We start from the raw sequence: 22,168 nt of genomic DNA on the forward strand, positions 1-22,168 counted from the left end.
CTCGATCTGTCCTCCAGCTCCAATAACTAAGTTTCATTTGAGGAAATCTTACATGATTTTGATAAAACTCGGGAAAGTTTTGTTGGATTTCTGGAATTAGAAAATCTCTAATATATCGTATATATCAATTTAGTTTAGATTAATTGAAGTTGCTTTTATTGGGGTATCGGGCTTTAATATAAAAAAAAATATGGATTATTTATTGAAGAATAAGACATGAATTCCCTTCTTCCTGAAAACACATTCTAAACACCACCACAGTTTACAGTTGGTTCATTAGTTACCTTATACAATTTTTGGTTCACAGATCCAACAAAAGATCTTTGCCCTGGCAATGGGTTTAGCCATTTTGTTTTGGATGAATTCTAACCATGTTTGTAAAATGTTGCAAATATTTCATAGAACTTACAGCAAAGAAAAAGGTTATTTTTAGGTGTTCATGCCCATGAAAGCCTCATCTCACCCTACTTCATCTAACCCTATAAACATGTCTTTCAGTTCCTTTCCTCCTTATGTACTTATCTAGCCTCCACTTAAATGCATACCTTATTGGATTGTTGAATTATTACTGACAATCTAATATTTATGATCCCTCGAACCCCCACAAGTGGAAACAGCATCTATGATTCTGTGTCTACCCTATCAATCCCCTCCATAATTTTAAAGACCTCTATTAGGTCACAGCCTCAGCCTTTTCTAGATAAGAGTGCCAGCATGTTAGCTGTGACCACTCAGTCATAACTAAAAAATATATATCTGAAACATGATTATTTGATTAACCTATGTCCATTTGGTGTTCATCATCTTATGATGAGTTGGCAGTTTGTGAAACTAATGACTTTGATATAAAAGTGACTATTCCTTGTTCTGGCTAGTAGAGGGAGCATTATGCAATGCTTAGATTTGTTCACTATTGTATAAGAATTATGCCAGTCTGTTACAAGTGCAGTTAAAATCCATTCATAGTGTAACTCTTTTCTGTGCAGACATTTTAGTGGCATACTGTTCCTGTTAACTGTTAACTTGTAGGGAACAGCGGAGAAGCATTTCATTATTAAATGGTTCTCCCCTGTTTACAAAAATACTTTTTGAATGCACTGTAAGTATATGATTTGAGCATTATTGAATCTGAAAAGTGCATTACCCCTTTTTTTGCTCCCCTTGTTGTGGCCATTATTCAGTGTCATCCCTTAGTTGATAATCCAGGATTTGCACTTGAATAAGGTGGAAAGCTGTTTTGCACATCACCAAAAAGAATATATCTTGATAGTGAAGAATAGGACTTGAGCTCTGTTCTTCCTGTTGACACAATGCTTTAAACACTACCAGAATTTACAATTGGCTTGTTAGTTACGTTATACAATTTTCTTCACAGATCCAACAAAAGATCTTTGCTTTGGGGATGGGTTTAGCCGGTTTCTTTTGGATGAATTCTTGGGCTATGATGATATACTGATGTCCAGCGTGAAAGCGTTGGCTGAAAACGAAGAAAATAAAGGTGAGTTCAATTTACACTGCAAAACAGGCTGACCCACTCTCACCTAGGAATTAGACTAGTGACAGACCGAATTCTACCAATTGGTAAAACTATGTTTTGAATTTAGTCTTCTGTTCTACGAAACAGGGATTTGTTGGCATGTATTTTCCAAAAGAAAAGAAAACATTCAATTTTTGAAGATTTTATCGACAATAATATGTAAATACAAATGTTTTATTAGTGCGCTTTGGTGGTTTTTAATGGCAAATGTTAAGTAGCAATTTATTGGCACAGGAAGACTCCATTTAGCCACTTGAACCTGTTCTGCAGTTCAATTAGATCATGGCTGATGTGTATCTTAAGTCCATCCTTTGTTCCAAAACTATGAACTCATAACTCTTGTCTAAAAAAAATCTATTAATCTCAATTTAGAATCAACTTTCAATTGAACTAGCCTCAACAGTTTTTTGAGGAATCAGTTTCAGATTTCCACTACCCTTTGTGCGAAAAAGTCCTTTTTTATGTCAACCCTAAATGGCCTATCTCTAATTTTATGATTATGCTCCCTTGTTCTGGGCTCTCCCACCAGAGGAAATAGTTTCTCTCTATCTACCCTATCAAGTCCTTTACAAACATATGGACAATGACAGACTGATGATGACCTTTTGGTCCATCTGACCTGTTTCACACAATTGTGATACCTTGCATCCACAGTATACATTTTCCAGCCCTCCCAAAACCATGTGATCTCCTGGGCAGGTGGCAAGAACAGATAAAAGCCCTGGTCAAAATGGAGGGGGGGAGAAATCTGGAAATTCCTTTCCAGACCATCCGGGAGATAAGAACTAGTAAAGTAGCCCAGGAGATCCCTCTGGCCCTGATTCCTTGCAGTGCCTACCTTTTCTAAGAGGTCATTTCCACCTCAACCAAAATCAGTTCCAGCTCTTGCTTGAATGAATTCAGTCAATCTGCATCAACTTCTTGAGGCAACAGCCTGTTCTAGCAGTCCACTATTTCCTGGAAAAAGAACCACTATCTGCCACCTAACCTAGATCTGCCCTTACACAACTTGAAATTCTGAACAAATGTCCTCTCTAACCTATTGTCAAACTGGAACATAATCTTTTTCTTTCATTAACTTATAAACCACAATCGACTTCTAAGTCGACACTTCTGTAAAATGTAGAGTCATAACTCTCTCAGTCTATCGTGACAACTAAAATACCTTTTGGAATTAGCCTCTTGACCCTTTCAATATTAGCCACCATGTGAGGAAACCAAAACTGGATGCAGCCTGACTAAAGTCTTGTAAAGGTCAAAATAGTGTGTCTTTTGTTATTGGTTGTCCTATTAATGCACCCAGTACTGTTTGCACAAGCCTTCACTTCATAGCATTGCTTATGAACCTAAAGAAATCTGTGTGCTAGAGCACCTTGGTCCCTTTATTTCTCTACTTTAATAATTTTCCCTGATGAGTGTATGGATATTAAGCATACACCTTGCCCACATGCACAACACTGCACTTCCAAATTAAACATAATTGCCAGTCATGAGTGCAATCTCTCAATACATTAAGATCCACTTGATGGAGTCAAGCATCATTTACAATCCTAACACTCGCACAGATCTTCTAATTGTTGGGGTTTGGGGTTCTGGCCAATTAATCCTTTCACTCCTAAGTTCCAAATCATTTGACTTGACTGTTATTGGTGAGACTAATTAAACATTTTATTCAGTATAAGCAAGACTTGATACATTACAGCAGCTGAGGCGTAGTTCACAAAGCATAGTCATGAGTTATATTACCCATTATGCCCTGGGTAGGAGGTTGCAATGTCCACAAATATATCCCTGCCAGCCTGTGCCCCAAAAGCCTTCATCCATTCAGTGCAATACATCTGTTGGATGTTCCCAAACACCTGGCTGAATTCATCTACAATCTCAGGGAATCCCTTCTTATACTTTATTTACAAAGTAAAGCCTGTGGAGACCAGTTTAACCCAGTTATGGACTTAACATCTGACTTAACCCATCAAATACAAAGGTGCCATGTACTCATCATTGCCTGCCTACGCCAGAACTGTCTCATATGACCCCTTGTTATTTTTTACACTTCTGGGCCGTTATCAGTGCGGCAATACCAAAGGGCATCTTTTACACAGTAGAGATGTGGTATTCTGGATGCCTAATGATTCCTATGAGAGGTTCCCTCACTTTACTGATTATCATTTCAATTGAGTTGCCTAGTCTCTGTTTTTATGGGAACGTAGCTGCCTTTGTTTGCTGCCCTGTTCTTCTTTCTGTTCTTTTAATTTACTTCACATATTACCCGTTACTTTTTTAATTGTCCCACTTCTACTACCCTTTCTCTAATGTTATTTACCTCCACATAGCATAACAGTTTATTAGGTTAATACAAAGGTAAAACTAAATAAGTCTATTGGTATCCTTGGTGTTACAGGTTAGCTATATTCAAATGCTGTCATCTACAAATTTGTAGGTTCTGCCCCCAGTACCTACGTCCAGATCACTAATAAAAGAGCAGCGGTCCCAACACTGATCCCTGTGGGATATCACTTGAAACAGATCCAAATCATCCATAATCACTTTTTATCTACATCCTGCAAACCAGTTCCCAATCCAACTCAATATACTACTATCAATACCTGAAGCTATAATGTAGAGAAGCCTCTTGCACATTACCTTATCATAAGCTTTTTGGAAGTCTAATTAGACAGTGTCTGTTTGGCTTCCCTCATCCATTCTCTTCATAACTTTTTCAAAAAATACAATTGTATGTTTAAGATGTGATCTTTTTATGAAGCCTTGTCGGGTGCCCCTTGATTCAAGGAAACATATAATGCATTCAAAATGTTTCCCTCAAGCACCTTTCCCATTACAGGTGTCAAACTAATGGGCTTAGATTACATGGGTCTGTGTCGTCACCTTTTTTTAAAGATGGAGACTAAATTAGCCTCCTTTTGGCCCATGGGAACCATCCCAGACTGCTGAGAGGCATTAAAATATGGGTTGGGGTTGACACAGCACATGTCCAGTCTCCCCCAGGACCCTTGGGTGACTATAATTTGGCCTTGATAATTCTATCGAAAATAATATGTTCATCTAATTTAATAATATTTTTATTATTAAAATCAATAAATTCTACTATTTGAGCATCGTCTTAAAGGGCAAAGACTGATGCAAAGTACTCATTTAATATTTCCAGTATACACTGATTTCTTTGTAACCTATCCTTGAATCGCCTCCAATGGTTAACACAGTCTTTGACAGTTTTGACTCTTGACGTTACTGAAAAAGCCTTTGCCAATTCTTCCATAGTTGTCAACTATTCTCTTTTCCATTAACCTTTTAGCTAATCTAATGGCTGATCTTAAACACCTCACTTAATTTTCTATACTCTAGGGATTATAAACCTAGTCAAGGTAATTTGTCCTCAGAATTTAACCCTATTTGTCCTGTAGTGTTTAAGTTCTAAATATATCAGAAGCTAGCCAATTATTTTTTGCTGTCTATATATTCTGTATAATTCCAGTAGCTATTCATACACTATAGAATTCATAATTCATGGGCTTTTATGTTTGTATTAATGGAAATTCAAGAAGCACATTTAGCTTGGTTTGTTGCCAGGGCCATTTAAGCATCAATAAGTGCAACTGCACAGCTCAAGCTTCTTATGTGGGTTCTATTCCAAATGGATAACCTGGTGATGGAAAATGATCAACTTATTGCAGGTTTTATAAAGTTATTTGAATTAAAACATTGCCATTTTGTTTCGAGTGGTAGTGTCATCTTAAATGTCGACAATTTTTTTTATTAAACTAGGATTTTTGCGCAATGTAGTGTCAGGAGAACACTATCGTTTTGTAAGCATGTGGATGGCTAGAACCTCTTACCTGGCAGCCTTCGTCATCATGGTTATTTTTGTAAGTATGTTGTGAACCATATAAATGCCTATCATTCCTGCAGTTGGCTACCAGGTGCATAGACAGAAAAATCTTGAAAACCTCTCCATTAGCTCCTAGGTTTATAGCATGTACTGAGGAACCCTAATAATGTAAAAAGCTGCAATGGTAGTGAATGTAATCTATTTGTATTCCTCAAATGACTGGCCGAAAACCATCAGGGATCCCTTTCCTGTGTGTAATACATATTGTCTCTTACTGCCCCTCCCACAGGGGAAACAGGATAATGGCTTTGTGCTTCTATGTGAAGCACTGTGAAAGTTTGAATTGTTCTGCTCTCTATATGGCAGTGAAAAAATGGAAGACACATTCTCATCAATTCTATTAGCCCATTTACATTTATAGGGCTGTGTCCAACAGCAAGCGTGACATCTGAGACAACAATGGCCCGCAACTTCCACACACCCCAGTGTCAGATTTGGGGGGTACCCCAAAGATGCATTGCAGAACCCCTCCGGCAAGTTCCCAGGCAAAGGTTTGCATGACAATTGCGTAGAAGTGCAAACTTCCTCTGGACAATCGCATTGCATTGGGGACCATCCAAAAATGCGATTTAAATCGCAAACTTCGGATGGTTGCACTGGGGTTATACCAATAGTTATCCAAAAAAAGTTAGATGAATTAAAACCTCTTCTAACTTCTGAGTAACTATTGTAAACATCCACACTGACCCCACAGCTACCTCACCTCCACACCAATTTCAACCCTCCCCCACGGACTTGGACTCTCCCCCCCACCTCCAAACCCTCTTCACAACCCCGATCCCCGACCTCCGGAACCACCCCGATCTCCGGATACCTCGCCAACCTTTTCTCTCTTTCCACCCCTAACCTTGAGACCCCCACACCTCACCTACAACCTCCAAATCCCCCCCAACCCCACCCCTAACCTCCAGACCCTCCCCAACCCCCCAAGACCCTCCAGACACCCCCAACCCCACCCACCTCGGACTTCCGGGCAATCCCCCCCTCGACCTGCAGTCATCCCACCAGCTCCCAACCTCCAGGTACCCCCAAACCTACCCTTCCTCAAGACCCCCCTGACCTATGGAGCCGAACCCCCTCCGACCTCCGGACACCCCCAACCTCCAGACATCCCCCACCCCGCCTAAAGTCCCCCACCTCACTCACCTCCGGACACACCCACCTACAAACATCCTATCTCGTTGCAATAGACACTTAACTCCCCCCACCCACCCCACCTGTAAATTTCCCTGGCCCTTTAAATTTACCTGCTTTATGGCAGCTAGTGCTGTAAAAAAAAAAGTGCGTGGCCTCCTTGAATACGCTGGATCTAGACATCGCTGGCACCTGCGATGAGTCTTTCGATGCAGGTCCCAAGCAGCTCCAGCGAACGGAAGTGGCAACGCAATTTTCAAGACCAGGTAAGTGTGCATTTATTTCTTCTAATTCCTGCAGGAATTAGCACTTTCTGATGCTAGTCGGAAGTTACAACCCCATATCACCGACCTGGTGCTGGTGATGTCAGAGGCAAAAGTAAAACACTTGTAATGTTGCTGGACTGTTTTGTAGCTTCCTCTGACATTGGGAAGTTTCTAGGCAAATGGCAAAGTTTTGAGTGCAGTATAAACCAGATGGATTCTGTAGTAGGGTAAGCATATCAAATATGGAGCTGGTTTTCTCATTCTCTTTTGTAATGTAAATCGGCTGTTGGGTGGACACTCCTGAGTTTTGTAATAACGTTCAGCTAAATGTTGGCTTCCAGTTGATCCAGGGTCCGTTCTGGTGTATCGGTGCAGCTTCTAGAACACGTGTTCTTAATTGTTTTGGCGTAAGCTTAGATGCAGTTAAAACAAAAGATATGTTAAATAATCTAAAATGACACCTCAGTGTCTTGGCTTTGCTAAGGGCAGATCTCCATCACCACCACCTTGCAAATCTCTACTGGCATCCCACATCCCATAGAATGCCCCTGAAGTTCTGTTCCCCATTTTCAGGACCTTTCGTTACCTTTCCTCTCCATACACCTGCAGTTGTCCTACCCTGTGTTCCTACAAATGCCCTCCTGCTTTTCTGACATCAGGTGACTTATCATTCCCTTCCACACCACGGACCCCGGCACCCCCAACAGCAATGACTGCTCCTTCAGCAACACCAACTTGAATTAATATTAGCCCATTATCACAGTAAAATGTCTCAAGGCACTTCAGAGGAGCATTATCAAACAAAATTTGACACCGAGCCATGTAAGGTAATAACTAAGGCAGATGATGGTTAATGAGGTAAGTCTTAAGAAGCATCTTAAAGGAGAAAAGAGGTGGAGAGTTTTAAGGACAAAATTTCAAAGCATAGGGCCTTGGTAACCAAAGGCTTGTCTGCTAATGGTCATGTGATTAAAATCAAGGATGCACAGGAGACCACAATTGGAAGATCCCACATGTCTGAGGGTTTAGGGCTGGTGGAGGAAGTTACAGAAGGAGAGTTGAGGCGAGAAAGAGATTTGAAAGCAGGAATGCAGTAAACAGTATGTGTATTATATAAATATTGATGCCATGCTTAACTGGAGCCAGTGTAGTAGGTCAAGTTCAGGGGTGATGAATGAATGGGACAGTGCAGATTAGGATATGGGCAGCAGAGTTTTGGAAACACTTGAGTCTGTGGAAGGCGGAAATTAGGAAGCTGGCCAAAAGTGCATTAGAATAGTCAGGTCTAGAGGTAACAATTCATGGGTGAGGGTTTCAGCAGCTGATGAACTGAGGCAGGGGCAGAATTGGGCAATGTTTTTTTAAAATTCATTCATGGGATCTGGGCTTCGCTGGCTTGGCCAGCATTTATTGCCCATCCCTAGTTGCCCTTGAGAAGGTGGTAGTGAGCTGCTGCTTTGAACCACTGCAGTCCATATGGTGTAGGTACACCCACAGTGCTGTTAGAGAGGGAGTTGAAGGATTTTTACCCAGCAACAGTGAAGGAACAGCAATATATTTCCAAGTCAGGATGGTGACTGACTTGGAGGGGAACTTCCAGGTGGTGATGTTCCCATTTACCTGCTGCTCTTGTCCTTCGAGATGGTAGTGGTCGTGGGTTTGGAGTGGAAGTAATTTTTATGTCCCAGCTTCTGGAACCTTCTCAGTATCTCTGCTTTATCATCCCCCACTCTGCTCTTAAAAAGCTCCTTGTGATGCTTTTAATACATTGTTTGCTCCTGTTCAGTGTCCTCATTTTCTGCTGTTTTGTAAAATGCCCTGCCATGTATCTATATGAAATGAACACTATATAGATGTAAGTAGAAAATGTGTGTGTATTAAAAAAGTAGGAAATGGGAAAGATAGATTCTTTTGACATAGATTACTATTCACATTAAGTTGTTCCATTTCAGCTTTTGCACTGACTCTTACCTGATAAGAGAAACCATCCTTTTAATTCTCTTTCCACAAGTTCATGAAGACCTGTTGTTTGTTTGAGACAATCACCATCAAGTAGCTGCATTTGAAACCATTTATGTATCTAAATTTATATCACAGGAACCTTGATTTGGATGCTGATCTCGAGAAATTGAAGACTGGTTGCATTAATCAATGAAAGAACACTTTACACTGAAATCACTGGAAAGTTTATCTTAATCCAAAGAACACCACATTTAATAAATTCTAAACACCACCTTAGCCTTACGTTCTGATATTCTTATATGACTCTTGAGAAAATAGTAATTCTGCTCCATCAGAAAGAACTGCTGAGTCAATTAATTTCTTTCACATTAAAATTGAAATATCATTTAGGATGTTTCAGTAAAGACTTTGAGGTGATCTAATGGCAGTTTTCAAGGGAATTGGCAAGATTTAATTCAGGCAAATTGTTCATTTGTAATACAGGATTCAAATGCCAGGGTAATTATCCAAAGTTAATAAGTTATGAATTAAAAGGAAACCAGAGAGAACTTTTCCACCCAAACAACAATAGACCGGTGGCCTAAATACCAGGGAAGGCCATTAAAGCAAACTGCCTAATTATGTTTGAGGCAATTAGATGCATTTCTAAAAGGGGAAAGAGTTTTGTTATTGGGTCAAACTTCTATAGGTTCTGGTTATGTAAATTTATGACTCAACTTTTAAACATTCAATATGTAGGCACACACTTGTGGCTTGCAATTTTCATCTCAAATTGAAGCTTAGAAATAATTCAAAAGTCAAGGTTTCGATTAATCCTCAATTTTAGGAGAAGCTTTGACTGTTTTTCTTTCCTTTTCCCCAGACATTGTCGGTTTCTATGCTGTTACGTTACTCTCACCATCAGATCTTTGTCTTTATTGGTAAGTTTTTGTCTTAAGGTTTCTTCATTGTGAGTTTTGCATAAAGTGAACAGGAAGTGGTGCTTCTTTATTTAAAAATGTTCATTTGATCAGTTCTTGTCCAAGTGCTGACATGGTTTAAGCACAAATTCATAAAACAAGCCCTAATTTCCAATTTTCCTTTATGTACATTCAAGTTAAGTCATAGAATACTAACATGAGTAATTATTGCCTGGTGTAATGTTTCACTTGAATTCAAACGGGTTGACCTGTTTATGATAAAGTAAAAAGTATCGCCATTAAAATAACAGAAGAAAAGAAAGTCTTGCACTTATATAGTGCTTTTCATGACTGCTAGACATCTCATACTTTACAGTCAATGAAGCACTTTTTTGAAGTGCAGTCACTGGTGTAAAGTAGAAAATGTGGCAGTTAATTTGCACTCAGCAAACTTCCACAAACATCAACGTGATAACCAGATAAGCTTTTTTTGTGATGTTAATTGAGGGATAAATATGAGCCAGGACACCACGGATAACTCCCCTTTTCTTCTTTAAGAAAGTGCCGTGGGATCAAATGGGGCCATGGTTTAACCTCTCACCTGAAATACAGCATCTCTGACTGTACAGCTGTCTCTCAGCGCTGCACTAGAGACAGTCTTCATTTTTGCACTCAAGCCTAGGAGTGGGATTTAACTCGTAACTGAGCCATGGCTGACACAGCTAGAAGAAATGTCACAATGCTGTTCAGTGTTCCATATGCTTCCATCTCAGTGTAATTTCAAGCTCTCTGTCCTTGTACGTGCATGTGTTACCCTCCATGCTCTGGGACAGTTCTATATGCAGCTTCCATACACCTACAGCATCATATTTTGACTCAAAGTATGTTTCTCGGTTTATTTTCGTGCCATTTCAGCTTTTATTTTTCTCATAAATCTTTTCGGAGTGGTTGGAAGGAAAAGGGAAAATAATTGCACGTGTAAATCTTTAATGCAACAGACATTTGCTTCACCTATTTATGTCCATTAAGCTGGTTTGAAGTGCACTTGCATTTCATCTCCAATGTGCCCCTCCATCGATATCAATCCCTATTAAAGGTGGAGCACTTTTAGTATAGGAAGTTATTTTGATCTTGTCTCCATTCTCTGCAACCTCAGATTATTACACAGCTGACCCAGTCAGGCGCTTGCTTCTAACAGTAACTGGCAACCTTGGGACCAGTAGGTCATATCAGAAGTCTGGTTGAATGACTTTTAGGATAATGTCCAAGGTAGATACTTGTATTCAAGGGTTGACCCATGATGGATCTTATTTGTAATACATACAAAGCATTGCTAAGCACATTGGCCTGTAACTTCTGAGCTCCAGGGCGTCATAACCGGCAATCCCCCACACCTCCCCCACCCCTCTCCCCACTCCCCCAATCCACTGGCCATCAACTATCCCCCTCCACAGCAAGGGAGAGCATGAAAAGTGAATAGGCAAGCAAAGCGAAACTATAAAATTAAATTACCAAGGGACATGAGACAAAATAATCAAATATTGTACAAAAGTACAGTACATAAAAGTTGGGATGGGAATAGGGTCACTAAGATATGAACAGGATGAATTTACAGTCAAGTGATAATGAAACATGAGAAATATTAAATCAGGCTTGTCTAACCTTTTCACTTGGTGGGACCACATTTCTATTTTCTTTCACTCAAGAGGCTGAGCAAATTTCAGAAAGATAATAAAAACAAAAATACCTGGAAAAACTCAGCAGGATAGTTTGGCACAGCACTAAATGTGAATTTCAAAATAAAGTTGAAGTATGAAGAAAAGAAACAACTTGCTGAGCAAAAATAAAGCAACGTCAAAGAATTAAATTGATAATTAAAAAGTAATTAATGAAGATCACCATTAGAGTGAGGGAGACAGACTGTTTCCAGCTCACTCCAAAATCACTTAATGCTCACTCACCCAGCTTATGAGTGGGTGTGATTATGTGTGGGGGTGAGGTTGAGACTAAGAGTGAGCCAGACACACACGCACTCCCTCGGCCTCGCCCCCTCCCCCACCCGCCCTCGCCCCCTCCCCCGCCCCAAAATACCTGAGTTTCCAGAATCCACTTGCCACCAGTGCTACTATCAGCAGCAATGGCAGGGGAGGAACATCCTTGAGGGGTGTGCAACCTGCAGGCCGGCATGATCCAGACGTATTACGTTCAGCATTTTAACAGAATCTTGGAAAGATATAACAGCGGACGTAGTGCCAGTGAACTGGTGGATCGGTAATGTAACACCTGTATTTAAGAAGTGAGATGGAACATATCTAAGGAAATGTAGACCAGTAGACTTAACACCAGTTATGGGAAAAATAATGGGATCCCTACTAAAGCAGAAAATGAAAAAATATCTAGAAACCAAAAATATTATAATGAAGAGTCAGCACAGATTTCAAAAGGGAAAGTCACTTGACCAATGTCATCAAACTCTTGACGAGGCAGCAGAGAGTTGACTAGGATAATGGAATAGATGTAATCTATAATATACCTGTAATAATAAGACTTGCATTTATTTTGAGCTTTTCACGGCTACCAGACGCCTGAAAGCATTTTACAGCCAATTAAGTACTTTGAAAGTGTTGTAATGTTGGAAACCCCACGGCTAATTTGTGCACAGCAAACTCCCATAAACAGCAATTTGCTAATCAGTTTTTGTAATGTTAATTAAGAGATAAATGCTGGACAGGACACCAGGAAGAACTCTCTCCTCTTGAAAATCATGCCATAGGATCTTTTATGTCCAACTGTAAGGGCAGATGGTGCCATGCTTTCATGTCTCATCCAAAAGATAGCATCTCCCTCAGTTACAGCCTTGATTTTGTGTTTAATCTGAGTTGGACTTGAACCTGCAACCTTCTGATTCAGAGGCAAGAGTGCTACTAACTGGGCCATGGCGAAAGGCCTTTGATAAGGTGTCACAAAAGCCAATGGAATAAAAGTGATAGTGTCAGCATAGAAATTGACTAAGAGACAGGAAACAGAGTAGTGGTGAACAGCTATTTTTCAGACTGGAGAAAGATATACAGCGATGTTCCTCAGGGGTTGATACTGGGGCCACTGCTTTTCTTAATATACATTAATGACTTGGACTTGTACAGGACACAATTTCAAAATTTACAAATGACACAAAACTTGAAAGTATAGCGAACTGGGGATAGTGATAGACTTCAAAAGGATATAGGCAAGCTTGTGGAATGGGCAGACACTTGGCAGATGAAATTTAACGTAGAGATGTACAAAGTTATACATTTTGGTTGGAATTACGAAGAAGGGCGATATAAACTAAAGGGTACAATTCTAAAGAGGGTGCATAAACAGGGAGACATATGTGTGCACAAATCATTGAAGATGGTAGGGCTGGTTAAAAAGGCATTACTAATAGAGGCTTAGAGTGCAAAAGCAAGGAAGTTTGGTGATGAACCTTTATAGAACACTGGTTCGGTCTCAACTGGGGAATTGTCCAGTTTTGGGCACTGCTCTTTAGGAAGGGCGTGAAGACTTTAGAGAGAGTACAGAAAAGATTGACAAGAATGGTTTCAGGGTTGAGGGATTTCAGTCACATGGATAAATTGGGGGGTGGTGGGGAGGTTGGCATCATTCTCTTTAGGGAATACAAGTTTGAGAGGAGTTTTGATAGTGTTCAAAATGATGAGGGGGCCTAGACAGACTAGATAGACAGAAACTGTTCCTATTGGCGGAAGGGTGGAGAACCAGAAGACACAGATTTGAAGTGATTAGCAAAATAGCCAAAGGTGACATGAGAAACTTTTTTGCACTCACTCACTTTGAGGTCAACTCATTATGCGAGTAGCAGCAAATTTCTTAGCATCAAAAGGGTTGACTTATATGCCAAATGGTGGCCTAAACATGAATTTTGGCACTGAATAAAATAGGGTCTTCTTATACGCCAGGGCGACATATACGTCATGATCAGTGTGTATATTTTGGTAATAAAAATAAGGAGGCCACGTATTAACTGAAAAGTAAGAATTAAATGGTGTAGAGGAGCAAAGAAGTTGTGGAGTACAAATACACAAATCGCTAAAAGTAGCACTGAAGATTAAAACTTTTTTTTAAAGGAAACCAGGCACTAGGGTTTATTTTTAGAGAGATAGAATTGAAAAGTAGATCACTTAAGCTAAACTTGTATTGAACTTTGGTTAAACCACACTTGGAATACAGTGTACAATTCTAGTCGGCATGTTATAAAAGAGATATAGAGGGACTGGTGATGGTACAAAAAAAGTGTTACAAAAATGATACCAGAAATGCAAAGTTATATCTGTTGGAAAAGGATGAACAGGCTTGAAAAGAGGGTTGACCTAATAGAGGGATTTAAAATTATGAAAGATTTTTCGAGTAGGCGGGGGAGAATGTTTTCATATGTGGGTAAGAACAAACTAAAGGCCATCAATATAAGATAGTCGTTAAGAAATTAAATGAATTCAGAAGAAACTTTTTTTGCTGAGAAAATGGTGATTAGTATAGATGCATTTCAGGGGAGGCTAAATAAGCACATCAGGGAGAAGGGAATAGAGGTTTATACTGATAGAATTAGAGAAGAAAAGACAGGAGGAGGCTCAGGTGGAGCACATACGGCATGAAGTGGTTGGGCTGAATGGCCTGTTTCTGTGTTGTATATCTATCTGGCTGATAACCTCTATTAATAATATAGGTTATTGTAGCTTTCTCATGTGCTCCGACCTGTTACATGCTTTGCTGTCTGTAGGGTATAATGATTATAATAAAGTAGGGCTCGGTAAAATAATAATGTTTTCTCCCCTCCCGCATTATATTTTTATCACACAGCGTGCATCATAGTTCCAGAAATTGCAAGTGTGGTGCTGTGCCCCAACGAATTGGAAATAAAATGGCTTGTGCATTTGAAAAGGAGCCATAAAGTCTAATATAAGACCTGAAACATGAGCATGACGTATTTTCAATTAATGAACTTTTTTCTTTCAGTTGATTTGTTGCAGATGTTGGAGATGAACATGACAATTGCATTTCCTGCAGCTCCTTTACTTACTGTGATACTAGCACTTGTTGGTAAGAATGTTTTGTGTTGAGTAGCATTTTTGTTGCTGTTCTTGTCTTTTTAATGAATCTAAAATGAATATGGAAAGCTGCATGCTTAATAGCAAGAAATACATGAAGAATCAGAAGAAGGTTCCATTGGTAGCAGTTGATTCATCCTCGCCTGAAGGAAAGAGCAGTTAATATTTTGGATGTGAACTCTTCTGATGTAATGTCCCACAAACATTGACCATCTCACTTTAAGATGTTAGCTAACCCTCTTGCGTATTTCAAGCATTCCCTGTTTTTATTTAAAATTACCAGCATCCTGTGTAAAATGATGATGCACTGTGATGTCTTCAGAAGCAGTTTGACTGGCGCAGTACAACAATGCACAGTGTGGCTGGTATAGGCCAGTTATTCCCCTGCAATTCTGAAACTGCCAATAATATGATTAGGTAAATAATTGGTATCTTAACAGAGAAAGAAAAATTGAAAATCTGAATACAGGAAATGCACAGCAGGTGTATGAAAGAGGAAGACAGGTTTAACATTTTGTTTGGAACCCAAGTCATGATAGGAACCATACAAAGAATAATAGTTGGAGATAGAAAGTCCTGAGATGTTCTTGTGTCTTCAGTTTACTGGATAGCATAGCTTGAATTTTGTCACCAGCCTACCCCTCATCCAATGGTACTGAAAATATAATAAATATTGCATTAGAAATAATGAATCCTAGTGCAAATTGATGATTCAATATAATTAAAATTTTGCATATCCTGTCAGTTATGCACCACATTCAAATCAGCTCAAATCTTATTCAAAAAACAGCATCAAATCAGCTCATTGGACAGAGAACCTACCTTTAAGGAATTAATAAGCATGCATGCAAGCAATAAATCAAAAAGAAGGCAGTTCTACCAGGAATTGTATGCATTCAGTCCTGCCTAAAGCACGAGTTCAGGAGATGTCACAGAACTAATGTAATTATTGTGAACATAAATAGCATTGACTTTCCCTATCATTTTCTCTATTTGGGTAACAGCTATTGTATGTGGTGCATGTATCAAAGTAATCAATTGGCATTGGAGTAAAGACCTTCATATGTTGGTCTGGGCATCTCTTACCAGACCAATCTTCCAGGAAAGGAACACTGATGGGTTCTGTCTCAACTGGCCACAAAAGCATCAACTGAAACTTCAGCTCTGATGCAGATAGAAGGTTGCATTTTTTTCTGCAGCAGTATGTGCTTTAAATTTCAATAGGCCAGCTTGATGCAAATGGAGACTTTGGATTTTATTGCATGAAATCTTCATGGAACCTGCAAACCCACATTAAGGTTCTGACACTATTGTGATCATATCATCACTGGCTGAAATGCAGCATTACTTCCCATCTAGTTCAGGTGGCACCCATCTAGGGCCTTGAAGTCTTTGAGATGGATTTTTGGGGGCAGTTTCACTGTTGAAGAATAATCTAAGTGGGCAGGATTCATCACTGTCAGCAGTACAAACTGTTGGAATTTGCAAAAAATTTTATGCATTTTTTTTTAACCATGTAGCCTTTGGCAAGAGCAAGGAAGCCTCCTACAGAGTTTGCAAATATTAGAAAATAAAAAAATACTTGCTTCTAAATAATATTTTATTGCACTCTTAGGATGTTCCAAAGCATTTCACATCTAATGAATGATTTTTTGAAATGTAATCACATTATAAGCTTGTGATTACATTTTCATTCCATACAGCATATATTTAAAATATAAATGTGTGAACATAAGAGCATTGTGTAGCCTTATCCTGAATTATTCTTTAAGATTTAATAGTTTGATCATTCCCAAATTCCCAGATGCCCCAGTGCAAAATATGCCCACATATTTGAACAAAAATAGAATTACCTGGAAAAACTCAGCAGGTCTGGCAGCATCGGCGGAGAAGAAAAGAGTTGACGTTCCGAGTCCTCATGACTCTTCAACAGAACTGAGTGAATCTAAGGAGAGGGGTGAAATATAAGCTGGCTTAAGGTGGGGAGGGGGGTGGTTGGGTGGGGGGAAAGAAGTGGGGGCTGGTGTGGTTGTAGGGACAAGCAAGCAGTGATAGGAGCAGATAATCAAAAGATGTCACAGACAAAAGAACACAGAGGCGTTGAAGGTGGTGATATTATCTAAACAAATGTGCTAATTAGGAATGGATGGTAGGGCACTCAAGGTACAGCTCTAGTGGGGGTGGGGTGGAAAGGCTAGCAGGGCATAAAAGATTTAAAAATAATGGAAATAGGTGGGTAAAGAAAAATCTATATAAATTATTGGAAAAAACAAAAGGAAGAGGGAAGAAACAGAAAGGGGGTGGGGATGGAGGAGGGAGTTCAAGATCTAAAGTTGTTGAATTCAATATTTAGTCTGGAAGGCTGTAAAGTGCCTAGTTGGAAGATGAGGTGCTGTTCCTCCAGTTTGCGTTGGGCTTCACTAGAACAATGCAGCAAGCCAAGGACAGACATGTGGGCAAGAGAGCAGGGTGGAGTGTTAAAATGGCAAGCAACAGGGAGGTTTGGGTCATTCTTGCGGACAGACCGCAGGTGTTCTGCAAAGCGTTCGCCCAGTTTACATTTGGTCTCTCCAATGTAGAGGAGACCGCATTCGGAGCAACGAATGCAGTGGACTAAGTTAGGGGAAATGCAAGTGAAATGCTGCTTCACTTGAAAGGAGTGTTTGGGCCCTTGGACAGTGAGGAGAGAGGAAGTGAAGGGGCAGGTGTTGCATCTTTTGCGTGGGCATGGGGTGGTGCCATAGGAGGGGGTTGAGGAGTAGGGGATGATGGAGGAGTGGACCAGGGTGTCCCGGAGGGAACGATCCCTACGGAATGCCGCCGGGGGGTGAAGGGAAGATGTGTTTGGTGGTGGCATCATGCTGGAGTTGGTGGAAATGGCAGAAGATGATCCTTTGAATGCGGAGGCTGGTGGGGTGATAAGTGAGGACAAGGGGGATCCTATCATGTTTCTGGGAGGGAGGAGAAGGCGTGAGGGTGGATGTGCGGGAGATGGGCTGGACAAGGTTGAGGGCCTTGTCAACGACCGTGGGTGGAAAAGCTTGGTTAAGGAAGAAGGAGGACATGTCAGAGGAACTGTTTTTGAAGGTAGCATCATCAGAACAGATGCGATGGATGCGAAGGAACTGAGAGAATGGGATGGAGTCCTTACAGGAAGCAGGGTGTGAGGAGCCGTAGTCGAGGTAGCTGTGGGAGTCGGTAGGCTTGTAATGGATATTGGTGGACAGTCTATCACCAGAGATTGAGACAGAGAGGTCAAGGAAGGGAAGGGAAGTGTCAGAGATGGACCATGTGAAAATGATGGAGGGGTGGAGATTGGAAGCAAAATTAATAAATTTTTCCAAGTCCCGACGAGAGCATGAAGCAGCACCGAAGTAATCATCGATGTACTGGAGAAAGAGTTGTGGAAGGGGGCCGGAGTAGGACTGGAACAAGGAATGTTCCACATACCCCATAAAGAGACAGGCATAGCTGGGGCCCATGCGGATACCCATAGCCACACCTTTTATTTGGAGGAAGTGAGAGGAGTTGAAGGAGAAATTGTTCAGTGTGAGAACAAGTTCAGCCAGACGGAGGAGAGTAGTGGTGGATGGGGATTGTTCGGGCCTCTGTTCGAGGAAGAAGCTAAGGGGCCCTCAGACCATCCTGGTGGGGGATGGAGGTGTAGAGGGATTGGACATCCATGGTGAAGAGGGAGCGGTTGGGGCCAGGAACTGGAAATTGTTGATGTGACGTAATGTGTCGGAAGAATCACGGATGTAGGTGGGAAGGGACTGGACAAGGGGGGAGAGAAAGGAGTCAAGATAACGAGAAATGAGTTCCGTGGGGCAGGAGCAAGCTGACACGATCGGTCTACCGGGACAGTTCTATTTGTGGATTTTGGGTAGAGGTAGAAGCAGGCCGTTCGAGGTTTTTTTAACGTACTGAAAATCAAGATCAGGCGACCCAGAGCTACGCTTCCACCTGATTCACTGCCCTCGGTTGTGGCTTCCTCACTGCCCTTGGTTGTGGTTTCCTGGAGTTAAGACACAATGTGGACAAGCCACGTAAATACTCGGATTGGACGCTACATAAATTGCTACATAAATTTTTTCTCATATTTGAATACGCCCAACTACTAAAGAATATGTTCCTGTTATGCATACAAAAGAGCCAGATCTGGTTTTTAAATGATTACTACATTTCATCATCAACAAGGGAAAGGAGTTCTCATCTGAGGTTACCTTTTATTTTCCATTCTTTTCCATTCTTCTTCAGTTTGAATTTTCTTTTTAATTTTGGTCACTCGCTTTATCTCTCTCTTTGGTTGTCAAGTACAACTGTGTTTCTTCCTCATTATGTTTACTGCCCCACTCGTTATCTTAGTCTAGTGTCAACTGTATTTTTTGGGCAGCGTTCTCCCTTCTCCTACTGAAGGTGTGCTAGGAAACCTTATCAGAGTTGCTGGTGGATGTCTAAAACCACACCCTTGTGTTTCTTAGTGTCTGGTCATTTGCTTAATAATTATACTAAATGGCAAGCTCTTTTATTGTCACCTACAAATTTTGTGTTCCTTTGAAATGCTCTAAAATGGGAGAAGATTTCACAACACCATATCTTTTGTGGGAATGTACACTGACAAAATAAATCACTCCTGTGAAAAACAAACCAGCTTATTTGGAAAATAAAAACACACAGTGAATTTTCTGTGCTTGTCACGTTGCAGCCAGCTGTTCTATAGGCCAAGGGGAAATAAAGCACCCACCTTAAAAACGGTATGGGCCCCGAAATTTCTTTTGAATTGGGATGGAAGTTACGTGGGGTATTTATATTTCAGATAAGGCATTCTTGTCCATAATATTGCTGATTGGCTTTCTGTTAATTTTTAAATCTTCAATTGCAATTTTTGCAAGTAACATTTTGAAATTGTGGAGTTTTGCAGATGTTTGTGTTTAATTTTTAAATATTTAACAAAAATCATTTTAAATAAACAGGTTTGCCTGATCTACCTTTTCCCTGATGTTTGTTGTATTTTCTCCCTCTAGGAATGGAAGCCATAATGTCTGAATTCTTCAATGACACAACTACAGCATTTTACATTATTCTAATCGTTTGGCTTGCAGACCAGTACGATGCGATTTGCTGTCACACTAACACCAGCAAACGACACTGGCTCAGGTGGGTTTAATCAAGATCAAGGTCTGAACTACTTGTGATTTCAAAAATGTTTTAGATTCTTTTTGTTTTTATCCCTTATATTTTGCTCACTTAGCCTCACTCCTTAATGGAAAAGACATTCACTGTCACACCCATACATGAATAAGAGATATGTGGGCAGGGAATGGACGAAAGCAAGTTTTCTGGGAACAATACTCCAGTAAGGCCAGTGCCTTCAGGAGAAAAAGTGAAATAAAACTATTGAAGGAATTTTAAAAGGTTCCTAATTTAGGTCAGGGTGGCATAAACAGTATTAAATGTTCTACTAACTTCCTGTTAAAAGACACTAGAACCACTGAAGTGTTCAACACCGAGGCCATTTGGTCCATTTTGTCTCTGCTAATCGTTTGGTAAAAATTTCACGGCAACTTGTTGCAAAGTTCTGTATCCCCAATATCACAGTTGAGATCATGAGCTCCCTGTTTTGAGATTCCGAACTTTTACAACAAAGTGGCAAGGCCTAAGTTCAGCACATTAACAGGATAGTTTTTGAATTTGTGTGTGGATCTTCCATGAACCCATATTATAATTTCCAGATAAACAACATCAGCTACTCAAAGGAAAATACAAAATCTTATGGCTTGGCAGACTCTTGGAGCCCAGAAACCCTAGTAAGAAAGCCTATGCATCAAAGCACTGGAATGCCTTGGTTTTCAGCATTCCTTAATGAACTGCATTGAAGTAGAGGAAAATGAAGGCTGTGAAGAGAACCGAGCAGTGGGATTCATTTTGAATTGTGCTAGCAAAAAACGAGCACAAACAAAATGGACCAGATGACCTCTGCTGTGGTTCTAATGTGTCTTAACAGGAAATTAGTACAACCTTTAATGCTGTTTATGCCATCATCATCTAAATTAAGAACCTTTTAAATTCCTCCAACAGTTTTATTTCACTTTTTCTTCTGAAGACCACAGGCCTTACTGAAGTATGTTTTTCAGAAAACTTGCTTTCCTCTATTTCCTGGGCTTGAATACCAATTATTCACGCATGGGTTTGATAGTGAGTGTCAGCCAGCTGTTTAACTGTGGTGGACAATACAATGTACTTCCATTCATCCATCCTCATTCAATACAATGTACTTCCTTCCACCCACCCACGTTCAACATCCATACATGCACACACCTATATACACCATGCACAAGGCCTCTGTCTAGTGATGAAAAACGGGGACTGTGGATGATTTCTCCCTCACTAGCCAAAGGACAAAGAGACCTTTGTAACACCCTTCACACCCTCCACTGTCTTCACCACCCCACCCCCCCATCTTCACCCCTGCACCCCAGCCACCAAACCCCACCGTAGTTGAGATCAGCTAACTCATTCCAGACAGGGTTACCAATCATATGAACCCTGAGAAGTGATACGTTTCTTCTGGGCCCTAGGTCGTAAATATTAAATCTGTTGTTTATGTGATTATAAGATCAACCCATTATACAAAGCAGTATTTCAGAGCTGTAGAAACTTTGAGAGACGTTTATTTTAAAATCTCTGGCGTTCGGAAATTCTGTTGAAGTTTGTGTCTCAACTTGCTTGCTCTGAAGGGCTAATGTGTGTCCTTCAATCAAACTTTTAAGAATGAACATTTTTTTTTTTGCAGATTCTTTTACCTTTATCACTTTGCATTTTATGCCTATCATTACCGCTTCAATGGGCAGTACAGCAGTTTGGCTTTGGTAACGTCATGGCTCTTTATACAGGTATATTCTTGGAGTTCTTTACTTTTCTTCCAAATTTCTTCCCATCACTCCTGAATGTATTGTGTCTCATGTTCTATTGAGAAGTAAAATCTCCACAGGAAAATTAATCTATCTGTAGCTAACTAAAGAGGTCAAGGATAGTATAAGATTAAAGGCAGAGGTGTATAATGTTGCCAATAAGGGTTATAAGCCTGGTGATTGGAAGAATTTTAGAAACCAGCAAAGTTTGACCAAAAAATTGATAAAGAGGGAGAAAATAGAAATTAGACTAAACTAGCAAGAAGCGTGAAAGCAGAGGAGATAGAGAAAGGTCTTCTACAAGGGCATAAAAAGGAAGATTGTGGCAAAAGAAAACGTAGAACCCTTAGAGGCTGATGTAGAAGGAATTATAATGGGGAGTAAGGAAATGGCAGAGACATAAAACATTTTGTCTGTCACAGTAGAAAACACAGAAATCATACCAGAAAA

General features: G+C 40.2%; 1 protein-coding gene across 5 annotated transcripts in view; it reads left to right on the plus strand.

Annotated features, from left to right (window-relative positions):
• tmem259 (transmembrane protein 259) overlaps positions 1-22,168 on the plus strand; it is a 68,087-nt gene that overhangs the window by 37,932 nt on the left and 7,987 nt on the right. For all 5 annotated transcript variants that reach the window (XM_041204497.1, XM_041204496.1, XM_041204498.1 and 2 more), the window contains exons 5-10: positions 1,376-1,498; positions 5,321-5,421; positions 9,669-9,726; positions 14,716-14,799; positions 19,832-19,964; positions 21,601-21,700. In XM_041204497.1, the coding sequence (XP_041060431.1) occupies positions 1,376-1,498; positions 5,321-5,421; positions 9,669-9,726; positions 14,716-14,799; positions 19,832-19,964; positions 21,601-21,700 (599 nt within the window). The remainder of the gene's footprint in view (positions 1-1,375; positions 1,499-5,320; positions 5,422-9,668; positions 9,727-14,715; positions 14,800-19,831; positions 19,965-21,600; positions 21,701-22,168) is intronic.

The sequence above is a fragment of the Carcharodon carcharias genome, chromosome 14 (assembly GCF_017639515.1).
Source record: "Carcharodon carcharias isolate sCarCar2 chromosome 14, sCarCar2.pri, whole genome shotgun sequence".
Taxonomy (NCBI): Eukaryota; Metazoa; Chordata; class Chondrichthyes; order Lamniformes; family Lamnidae; genus Carcharodon; species Carcharodon carcharias.